A 12,084-nucleotide genomic window follows, 5' to 3' on the forward strand; every position below is an offset into this window, starting at 1 on the left:
TAGAAAAAAACTCATTAAGGAAGGAAATTAGGATTTGCTTTTTTTTTCACAGATTATGATGAAGAAATTATCAAAAGGATTTTTCAATCAAATATTTCGATGAATTTGATTATTTGACTCCGATTGCTTATACCAATAGTAGACCGCTAAAAAAATTTGCTAATCAAAAACTTTTTTTTTCAGTTTTTGTGCCTTAAATCTTTTTTGTTTGTTTCATTAAAGAAACGCTAGTCATGAAATTTCCCTGCTTTTATGTTGTTGATAAAATTATTTTTCATTAACCAAAGCTGATTAACCTCCGTCCCAAATTAACCAAAATTGCAATCTTTCAACCCGCATAATTTTTGAAAATCAATCACAGGTGATATTCTTTTTCAAAATTCAGCTCATTTTTCAGCGTATTAATTTTAATTGTTGTTGTGACTATGTAATGGATTGGGCTTGGTTGATTGGTCATTTGTATAAGTTTTTGAAATGTGCGTCTTTTCTATTATCTGAGTTTTTTGTGTGCATAGAATGAGGGAAGATTTTTTGATGTTTTTCTTGTGATCTCTTTCCAAAGTTGTTTTTTTTTTGTAAAAATGTTGATTGCTCTAATGCCTTTTTGTTTTGCTTGGTCAAATTTTAACCATGATTCTTTTAACTGAAGTGGTGTTTTTGAATTTATATACTTTCAGCGAAAATGATAGAAAAGACTATGACCAATGTGAAGCAAACAATACAATATGATGAATTGTTGCTTTGCTTAAACAACTTGTAGGTCGGTGAACAGATAAACAATTTTCACGAGGTGTTACCTTCAAGAGTTAGGTTTTTGGAGGTTTTTTTTGAGAAAACTGGTTAAAATGAGAGAATGTTGGGCATTCGTGGCTACAAACACTAGAAATTGGTCAGTCATCAATTTGGTTCACCAATTATTGGTTGGAGAACAGATATACCTAGTTTTTTATACTGTGAAATACTGTCGAGAACTAGGTTTGAGAGAACAAAACTAACAAGACTGCTCGTATTTGGGTAAAACCATGAATGATCCGACTGCCTTTAAGGTCTATGGAGCAGGAAAAAATAAATGTAATAAAACAAGATGATTTTTTTAAATATAGGATTTTTAAAAAAAATCATTCCCCCACACGCCAGATAAAGTATAAAGTGATAGTGACAAATCATATAGGGCAATTAGGCTTCCTTCAGCCAATTTGGAACGATGTTTATGACGGAATAAATCTCAACTTACCCGTTAATAGCGCGAAATATATCGCGCGTTAGTTGTCCCGATTTGGCCATTTGGCAAATCTTTTAACCCCCTCAATTTGACATAAAAAGATCACAGCTGAAATAATTTTTCATATTTAAGCTCAAGACAACCCTGATTTTTGATCGATATACAAAAAGTTTCGTCAAAATGGCTAGTTAAAATGTCGAAACTTGTCCAAAGAAAAAAGTTACCTCGAGCTCAAACATTTCATTACTTTCAGTACGAAAACCGGATCAATAACGTTCCTAATACTTAACAAAGATCTAAGAAATAAAAATATAACCGGACTGCTTGTATCAGAGCAGACCATGATTTTTCAGCCCTATGTGAACAAACTCCCCCTGGTAAGAACAAGTCAACAGTATCGACAGCAAACTTTTTAAAGAATACTGCGTTAAAACATTTTCTTCTTTCGTCCAATACAATTTCAAATCCAGGTAAACTTATTTCAAAATCAAATGAAGCACAATCCCTAGTGTAATTAAGATATAACAAATACCCAAAGAATTAAATTGAAAAACACTGCTTTTATCAGAGTAAAGGTCGTAATGATCGAATACTTAATTTTCCGACTTTCGAAAAAAAGAAAATTTTTCGAGTTGTTTAAAAAAGTAGTTGTTTTTAACGAACACAATTTAATTTCTATTGAGGATATTGACTCCCTGATTAAAAGTGTAACAAGATACTTCACCTCCGACCGTTTTCTGCAAAGTTTAGGAAGGTTGAAAAAAAATCCAATATGGCCATGCTCTGGATTAATTGATTCGCACTTTGATAATTTCATCCATAAAACTGAAAATATAACACATATTTTTATGCGTAACAAATTATCTCGCACAAAAAAATTGTTCAAATTGATTTGAGCGTACGATTTGTGCGTAATTTTGTACAACTATTGTTTTCACACTAAATCTTCGATTTTGTCAAAAAAATTTACGTTTTCTGGTATTTTTAACTAAACACTAAAATGCAGTTGGACCATTCAGGGCTTTGGCCTGATATCCGAGAAGTCTTCTCTCAACTTTAGTTTACTGCTTTCGCTTCAATATGGCGAAATGTATTGCGCGTCAACCAATTTCTACATCAAAACAGACCTTCTGGTCAAATAACGCCCTCTTAATCTTCACACTGGACTGACATTTGAAGCAAAATTTTTGTATTTTGTCTGATTTTGAATCTGAAAAATTTTTTAAGACAACTATTTTCTCTGAACAACAATTGCAACTTTTATCTTTCAATTCTTGTGGTTTAAAACTTGCTTGTTTGTTATATTCATAAAAACACTTGTCGTACAATTTCCCTGCTATTTACTTTTTGATAACTTATTTTTTCATTAACCAAAACATATTTTATCATGACACATTATGGTTTAAAATTAATCAAAATAGTTGATGAGAGAGTTTTGAAAAAAGTAGGACTCTGGAACCAGTTCAAAACAAGTATTTATTAGGTCCTATTATATTCTTGATAACACTCTCTGTAAAATAATTAAATAATAAAGGGTAGAAAAAGATCTAGACTTTCCCTTTTAGTGTTTTCAGGTATCCGCATTGAACTGACTGAACCTAAAATTTTTCTAAGGGTTCAAATTTGCTTTCAAAACAAATTTATCAGCCTCGTCGAGTTTTCTCAGGTCGAAAAAAAACTCGGTTTCAACTGGTTGAAATTGATTTCGAATACCACCATAGGTTTCGTTAATGAGAAGATCTGGCCTGAAGTCAGCCAGTTGATGGCGCCTAAAAGCAGATTACTGTCGTATTCTACATTGTGAATCAGTGCAGCATTGTGCTTCTGAGCGCTGTTGCTTGGCTGATTTCTGACCCAGTTATCTCAAATATAATTCCGATGGTGGCCGAAAGAAACTATTTTTTGCATTCTCAAAAATCATATCTTTAAAAGTTAGTTACGTCTGTGTTGAATATTCTCTGTTCTCCCGCACGTGTAAATCTTTGTTTTCTTATACGAAATTAAAGTATGCTGATGACAGAACTTGTGTGTTCTCGCTAGAATTCATAGCGAGAGAAACCATGGTGGACACAAAAGAATTTTCCGGTGAACGAAAAACAGTGAAGGAAAAGTCGAAAACTGAAGGATCGAAACAAACTTCACAAGTTGTTCAGACATTTTTTTAAAAAATTCATCAAGGTTTTCATTTTGCGTATTTTATGACATTGAAATCTGCTTGTAAAAACCGAACTTTATTGCAGTTTTTCTATTAATTTTGACTTGTAATTTCCGATAGTTACGGTTAATTTACTTATGAGATGAAACGTCAACCAGCCAGCTGCCCAAAACAAATCTACCTCAGAACCGAAACGAGGCAGAAATATTGTGGATGATCTTAATGCGATGACAGAATTGGAGTATATTACTTTGAGAATGTGTCTCATCAGAAAAACAGGTTTTTTGGCGTTTGAAACAACTCCCCCCTAATGCTTTTGGCTCATCTAGGAGTAGGCTTAGGAAATTGCCGCTCTCTCAAGAATTGAGGAGATCCGCCTGCAGAAAATGAAGAGTCTGAGGTTCCAACCACTAAAACTCTCTAATTTTTCTCAGTTTTTCTTCTCTGTTCAGAGATTGCACGTCTTGTGATATAGACTCAAAGGTTCATTTGAGTTTTCAAAAAACGCTTGTCATACAATTTCCATATATGAAAAAATGCTTGTCGTTTAATTTCCATTTATGAAAATCGCTTCTCTTACAATTTCTATATAAGAAAAAATGTTTATTTTTCAAAATCCATATATGAAAAAAGCTTTTTCTAGAGTTTTATTGTAGTTTTCTGATTCTATGTGATTGTAGGAAATTGTAGCATAAGCATTTTTTCATAACTGGAAAATGTAAGACAAGCGTTTTTGTTGATCTCGAACTGTGGTCACTGAACATGTGGTTGGCAAATTTGGTACTTTCGTTTTGGACATCAGATGTAATCGATTTACCATGCTTTGTAGAACACAAACGAAAATCGTCATGTTGGTTAAGATTTTGAATATTTTCTTTCACACTTGTAATAAACTACTGTTGTTATAAGAATGTTGTGTCATTTATACACGTGTTTTTAGCACAAAACATCTAGTTTGAAAAGTTGATTTGAAATTAGTTTTCTTATATATTTACAGCGTTTATTTACTTTATATATTTACTGTGTACCTGGCAACTGAAACCAGAAAATCAACCTGAATCAATCGATTAGTAAAAACCGTTTGCGTGTTTTTTAGTTACCTTTTTTAGTTTGGTATTTTTTTAGTTTTTTTAGTTAATATATTCAGTAGGATTTGCTATAAAATATGGAGTGCCGGAGAACTCACTTGAGAGTCAGGAGATGCAGATTCTAAGCAGGACCTCCGTATTCCATTATTACCAAGCAAGTACACGTGCATCAATAACTCAGGTACTCAATTTGAAGTATGATCCCGTTAAAAACCTCGTTCAGAAGTATGGCCCCGTAAATCTACAACTGGTCCCATATAAATTTCAGACATAAAAGATTTTACAGGTAGTTTCTAAGTTTTGCCAGAAAATGAATTTTTTTGATAAATCCAGTTTCAAGAAAACGTTAGTGGCAAATCTAACGAACAATTGATAACAAGTTTTCTTTGTACTTTCATCCACTTGAAGTACTTCAAGTTTAATTCAAAAAAGGAGGGACCATCAATAATAAGATTTAGTAGCTAGATATTCCAGTTTTTCCGATTCGCCAGCGGGGCAATCAGAAGCGGATTTAGAAGGGGGGAAGGGGCGGACGCCCTACCTTCAGGGACTCGACCCCTGCCGACTCAAAAGCCCCACTTTGTACTTTTTTTCAGATATCCATTTTTGGCTGACTGACATTAAATTTTTTCTAAAGGCGCCTTCGGCGTCAATTTATTCTAATTTTAAAGGGGGAACGCGCGCCGAAACAACGCGGTTTTTTGGTCGAAATTTTTCCCAAAAGGGCCTAAAAACGTCTTTTTTGGCTTTTTTTTAAATTCGCATGCGGCGCAAAAATATTGGTCAAAATAGTGTCTTTATAGTGGTTGGGGAGTGTTCAGAAAATCTATTTGGTCGACCTAAAAAAAGGTCGACAAAACTTTCATTTTTTTTTCTGAAAATCCAAAACCCCCCCTCCCTGAGAAATTCCTAGTTTCGCGCCTGAGGGGCAATAATCACCTTATGTTTTAATCAGGCGTGATAGTGATGACAACTGATCGTGTCTTGATGAGTGAAAGCAGTTCTGTTAAAATGGTTCTGGAGATTGACATTGATTTGAGTGAATACGGCGAAGCAAATGTCAAGTCAACAGACAAACAAGGTGAATCAATATTGTCTTGCTGCCTTCCACCGTTTTTTTATTCCTTTTATTTAAACATTATATTCATTAAAATGTTAAATCTATGTGAAACTGGTTTATCTGGACTTCATTTAGGGCCCCGCACTGACAGAAATGGTTTCCGGTTGATTTAAATTGATTTTAAATCGACTTTAAATCGATCCAAATCGATTAACCATGTACATTTTACGAAGTTGAATGGATTTTAAATCGATTCAAATCGATCTTTTTGAACATTTTAAATCAATTTAAGTGTCTAAAAAATCGATTCAAATCGATTTCGAAGCATTCTCCGACTCACTAAAATCCATCCAAATCTCACTTAAATCCACCAGAATCTGATTTAAATCCATTTTAAATCGATTTAAATCGATCTTTCTGAAAATTTTAAATCGATTTAAGTGTCTAAAAAGTTATAAAGGGAAAACTTATAAAACGAATCAAGAAAAGGGTCAAAATAGATTAGTTTTTAAACTCAAAATATGCAAGAAAATCAGAGAATTTTTTTAATCGATATTTTGGTCTTTTTTCGGACTTTTTTATGCTACAATACGCTATGGATGTAAAAAGAAAAATGATAGGCAATGATTAAATGCAATCAATTTTCGAAACTGATAAATCTCAAATAAAAAAATCGATTTAAATCGATTTAGATCCGTTTTAATTCCCTTAAATTTAAAAAGAAAATCAGACTGGAAAAAAAGCAATTCAATTGATTTAAAATCGATTCGGATCATTTTTTTTAACTGGGATTTGAAATCAATTTAAATCGATTTTAAATCGATCCAAATCAATCTTCATCTTTTTTATTTTATCTTCGTACTAAAATCGATCTAAAATTAACCAACCTACTTTTTTCACACTGAAATCGATCTAAATTTAATCAACGTACTTTTTTCATACTAAAATCGATCCTAATCCATTTTTGTCAGTGCGGGTCAGCATCGATAAGAAAAAAGGATTTTGTGTATTGATGAGACAGTGCCGGCGCTTACATCTGTAGTTTTAGTTGCCTTCAAGCAAAACATATACAAAGGGCCACAACGTCACCTTCATTGCAATAATTTTGTTTAGAACTGATCAGACAGTTGGACAAACACAATGGCGAAATCGGACACAGTTCGATTTTTGACAACATTTTCCCAAAATTACTTCCAGTGTATACAACTGACGTCCACTACCGAAACAGTTTCATCCATCCGACACTCAGAAATTTCTGTCTGAGTTCACAGAAAAAACCGCCCCAAACATATTCCACAGCTCCAGAGGAACGATGGGCCATATTCCCGAATTGGGATGTTTGCTCTATCTTCAAACTCTTCGATCCAGCAGGTTAGTTAATGCTGCATCAACTAGCTGTTGAATAAATGCTCACGTTCGTTTCAAATACAAATTTTACTGGCCGCCAGTGAGTTGTAATGATTTCTGAAGGTTTTCGAGGCAAAAAAAAGTCAACATTTTATTATGCTTCGAATATAAAAAAAAACTTATCGGACAAATTCACCCAATGTTAAATAGAACAAAGTTGAAAACACTCGAACCACTTGATTAAATGATTCTTCATTATTTTAAAACATTGATGTAAACTGCTGGACATCAGAGTAAAATCATATAAGGAAATGTCCCAGGTTGACAAAAACGGTATTCATACATTTTTAATATATGAAAAAAAAGCATAACATACTCTTTCATACAATTTCATAGAGTAAAATTGTATGTATGAAAATAGCAAAATATGCATATTTTCCATATATGAAATGGTATGATAAGCATTTTTCCATGCTATGAAATTGTATGATAAGCATTTTTTCCATACTATAAAATTGTATGATAAGCATTTTTTTCCATACTATAAAATTGTTTGATAAGCATTTTTTCCATAAATGAAAATACCAAAAAAAATTTGTTTCGAAATTTTGAGTTTCAACCGAAACACTAACCAAGGACTTTTTGTAACTGGCAAATACCACGCAGATAAACTGCATTTGGTGATTTTAGCCATGAAAGTTAGTTTTTACTTTTTCACATGGAAATATAGACCAAAAAAGTAACTTTTTCAAAATGGCTAGATAATTTTTAGTTTGAAATTATGATGGTTGAGAAAAAAATCCTGTTTTCTTACAAATTTATTTTTATTTTAGCAAATGAAACAAAAGATATTAATCGTATCTACAAAAAACACTAACATAAATTTTGGAGTTTTTGGATGAGAAACTCATCCTGGACTACCTTATAAACACAAAGATAACAAATTTTGCAGGCAAATTTTTTTTTCGTAAAATTTATTTTTTAACAAAACAGTTTTAATTATGAAAAAAACATGATTTTCATACAATTTTCATTTATGAAAATTTTATGATAAGCATTTTTCTGACCGAAATTAAAATTATGTTTTTGATTGTCAAAATGCCCTCTATCATAGATATAATTATTTAAATCTAGTTAAAGTTACCCAGACACGTTTTTTGGTGATTTTTGAAAACTTTGTTTTTTTTCTATTACAAAATGACTACTTTATAATTTTCGTACATAATAATTGTATTATAAAAATTTTTTATAAAAAATTTCAAATCATTTTTAATGACCTGAAAGCTTCAAAACAGGCAATTAGACCAAAAATGTTAATTGAAAACTTTTAAAACATTTTTTAAATTTTGTATGAACTTTCTATGATAAGCATTTTTTCCCAAAGACTTCATACATGCAATTTCGAAAAACTTCATATAAGCAATTTTCTTCTATGTACATCAACCCGGGGTGCTTTCGACAATTCGAGTATGAGACGCATATATTTGGAACAAAAAACAACAAATATAGATTTTTGTGGGTTTTGTTATAAAATTTATCACACTTGCGATTAGCAAGCGTTATCAAACTGGAATAAAGACTTTTTTCTAGTTAACAACTTGTTTAACAGAATCACTAGAATCACTTGTGTCTTGATTCAAACTGAAAACCGCCTAAGGTTTCGGGCAATGTCTAATTTTTGAAATTACGCATTTTGTCCTGCATCAGAATAACAAAATCAAAAGATATCAACTTTTTACCTCCAGCTTTAGCTGAGACATAATTCTCCTTCATCGAGACATACGAAAACTTTCGCTCGCCTATTTTTTTCAGTATTTTCTATCTTTTTTGACTCATTTATTAAATGATTCAAATAAATTGCAAGTGGTGTAAAACTCCGCATCGCTTCTGTGTATAAATTGCAGCTACTTAATATTATTCAACCAATTTTCTGCAGCTTGAATTTTTACACAACATTTACATCCCGCATTCAAGTGTAGGCGTAAGTAATCGATTACAACGGATTCTTATGTTGTGATAATGTTTAGGTGCTCAAAGGATTTTTAATCGATTATGATCTTCGAACTTTCCTAGAGATTATATTCTCTTGTAATCGACTATACTTGATTACAATGGATTCAAGTTTGTACAGAAAATCTTCAAATAAATGATAAATGATTGTTTATTGAGAATTATTTCTTATTTTGCCCAAATCTTGTCACAAGCAAAGTATAATTTAATTACATCCTAGAGTTTTTTTCTTTTTCTGTTAATTACAAAATCTCTAATGGTGAGATACCTTGTCACACTTTAGTTTATCTGCACAAAAGTTTTACCACGAAACCAAAGTTTCAATAGGACCCGTTCATATTAGTTCTCGCGGTAGGCTCAAAAAGTTGTAATGATTTGTATAGCTAAGTCCAAATCATTCTGATGTTGTTTACAACAGACGTAAAAAAATTTTCAAAAAAATTATGTAGTTTGAAAAGTATCTTTTTGAATTGTATTGGGTTTTTAAGTTTTTTTAGGGTGATCAAAATTGAATACTGTCACAAAATTCTTGGCTTCCTCTTAGTGAAGCGTTTATGGGGTTCCATTCTCAAAACAGGCGTTCCCAATTATTCATTGGTAATTTTTTCGTCGCTATTTTGGTGCCCGGACAACGGAAGAGAATATGCGGTATTGCTAGGAATATATGCGGAATATCAGCCGGTAGAAATCATTTTGTTCAAAGGGTAACAACGCGGATTTCTGACAAATGTTCAAAAAAGGAAAAAACAAAAAATTACGTTTTCTCGCGATATTCTGTTAAGTTGCGATTTAGAATCGTAGATGTTATCTTGAAAAATAAATCTCTTTTTCAATAACGTTTCACATTACGAGGCCAAACTGTGCATTTTGTGCATTGTATGCGGAATCCGCAGCAAGGACGCTCCCTTTGTTCTTCTTTTATTTTCTTTCATTTTCTTCGATCGTTCTGACAAAATTTTATCATGTTTAAAAACTTGTCTATGGAATCTAGGAACATACAGACATAAAATTGTGCGACTATCCAGTGCACAGTTTGGCCTCGTAATGCAGGGAACTTTGAGCTGATTAGAGTTTCGTATAAACGTCATAATGCTATTTCATTGTAACGGCTAGTTTGTTGTTGTATTGCTGTTGAGTTAAAACAACGATGCATTATCGTGTCTCATTAGATTATTGAGGTACATTCTTAGCTCACTTTTGGGGTTGAAAACTAATGCATATAGTTCAGACTGTGATTTGTTGTTTATGCTTCTGTTAGTATCGTCTTATTCTCCTTCAAACTCCGGCATATACTGAAAGTTTCCAAAAATGTTTGAGCAAATATGTTTGCTTCCTTGTATTAGTGTCAGAAGCTGCTGTTTTCCTAAAATGAACAAGAACGATGACATCGCGTATCCTTGTCGGACTCCTTTTTCAATTTTGGTTGACCTTCCAAGGATGCTGTGTACTTCAATCAATGATGTTATTTTGAAGCAGGTTAGTCTTATTTATTGAAATGAACTGTTCTGGAACCTTGAGTTGATTGAGAATGTAAAAAAAATCCCGTTGATTATGTCCAATGCTTTGATAGAATCAATTGAAACTGCAGAGGAGCTCCTTTTGATCGATGGCAGTCGAAGTCGATCATTGAGTTTTGTGGTATGTATTTTTCGTTTCTGTAGATAAGTTTTCTGATGTCGTCCAGGTGTTCGAAATTTCCTTTGTATCAACTTCTAGTATGAATAAAGGAGTTTAAGTCCCCGGGTTGACTTATAAGTCCATTTATGTGTCATGTTTTCAAGCCTTTGTCTAAGTAGTTTAATATGTCGATCATAAGAATTTGGAGACAAGTAGCTATTACAGTTAGTCAAAGTAGTCGCCCAACTCAATATTAATATTAAGTCTTAAATAGCATTCGCCATGGTAGGTGGTGAGAAAAAAATGCCTTTTTCCGGGGTAAGACCCGTTGACCAATCGGCGTTTGGGGCTGTTGATATTTTCATAGTATGTACCGAAGTTAACTGCAGAGCGTTTTTCATCTTTGTTTCTTGTAGGTTTATGACAAAAGATGAAGATTTGTTAAGTTTTCTTGTTGTTGCAGTTAGGGTCAAAAACTTCGATACTGAAAATGTAAACCTTTATCACAATTCAAAAAAGAAGGATCATCCTCGTCATAAAAGATCAGAGGATTAACCTTCTCAGCTAGTAAACGTTTTTGTTGTTTTTGTTTTCTTGGTCTTGATTTGGTCCATATTGAGGGAGGATTAATTTTTTTTTTGATTTTTTGTTGGTTTGTTTTTCTTCTGAATTATTCAGGGCATTTTGCAGGATGTCGGGTATGTTTTGTGTTGAATTAGGGTTTATTCAGTAGTTTCCAACTTCTTTGTGCGTGATTGATCGCTTTTTTTACCATATTTTCGTATTCATTAAGCTTGTTTGGTTGAATATTCTCGCGGTATGAGGCTTTTCAGAAGTGGTGGTTCGGTCTAAATTTCTTACACGTCTGGTATGATTCAGTCGGTTTTCAGTTTCTTTTTCTTTTTGTCTTCTTGCTGATTGGTTTTGATCAATCGACACCAGATAGTATCATGGCCTTTCCACTGTTTCCCTTTTCCTTTGCATAGTCTACAGGAACAGAGCGAGAGAGCATGAAACACAATTTGAAAGCCATCCTAGTCAATTGCTACAGTCAATCGGGCATTTTTTACCAATCGCTAGGAGCTTCATTTTCTTTTTTTACTTTTTAATTTAACTTCAAGGGATGCAATTCCTATGTAGAAACTATCTTGGGAGGTTTTGTATGTTTCTCACTTTGTGGGTCCGATTGTCTCGATACATTTTGGTGGAGTTCAGATGCTGTTGAGGTTTGTATCGTTTTATGCCTTTTTGACATTTTTGGGGTAAAAGTCGTAACTGTTATACGTTTTTTTTTTCGAAGTGGTAAGGTTGTTTTTTTTGAACATTTCAACACCTCTTATCTTCATTCCGCCCAAGTAAGGTTTAGAGGTAACTGGCCCAACTATCAAGAAACCTTTTTCTTTCACCTACTTCCGAGAAGGTTTTGCTGATGGTTGCTGAAACTTTTCAGAATTGCACATACCGCTAAATCATATGCCTGTATTAATCTTTCATGTGTAGGAAAGTGTTTTTTCGCAAACGGGGAAATTGTCTTCATGATTTTAGGCTCACCATCCAGGCCGTTGTTCTAGCTTCAATTACCTGA

General features: G+C 33.0%; 1 protein-coding gene across 2 annotated transcripts in view; it reads left to right on the forward strand.

Moving 5' to 3' along the window:
• Positions 1-4,275: 4,275 nt before the first annotated feature.
• Positions 4,276-12,084, forward strand: part of LOC134855114 (uncharacterized) — a 40,833-nt gene continuing 33,024 nt past the window's right edge. Inside the window, exons 1-4 of one of the 2 annotated variants that reach the window (XM_063871515.1) lie at positions 4,276-4,447; positions 4,512-4,646; positions 5,421-5,546; positions 6,639-6,896. In XM_063871515.1, the coding sequence (XP_063727585.1) occupies positions 5,432-5,546; positions 6,639-6,896 (373 nt within the window). In that variant the 5' untranslated portion in view covers positions 4,276-4,447; positions 4,512-4,646; positions 5,421-5,431. Of the gene's footprint in view, positions 4,647-5,420; positions 5,547-6,638; positions 6,897-12,084 lie in introns of both variants that reach the window. The other variant, XM_063871514.1, reaches the window with a different exon arrangement.

Source organism: Symsagittifera roscoffensis, chromosome 10 (assembly GCF_963678635.1).
Source record: "Symsagittifera roscoffensis chromosome 10, txSymRosc1.1, whole genome shotgun sequence".
In the NCBI taxonomy this organism is placed as follows: Eukaryota; Metazoa; Xenacoelomorpha; order Acoela; family Convolutidae; genus Symsagittifera; species Symsagittifera roscoffensis.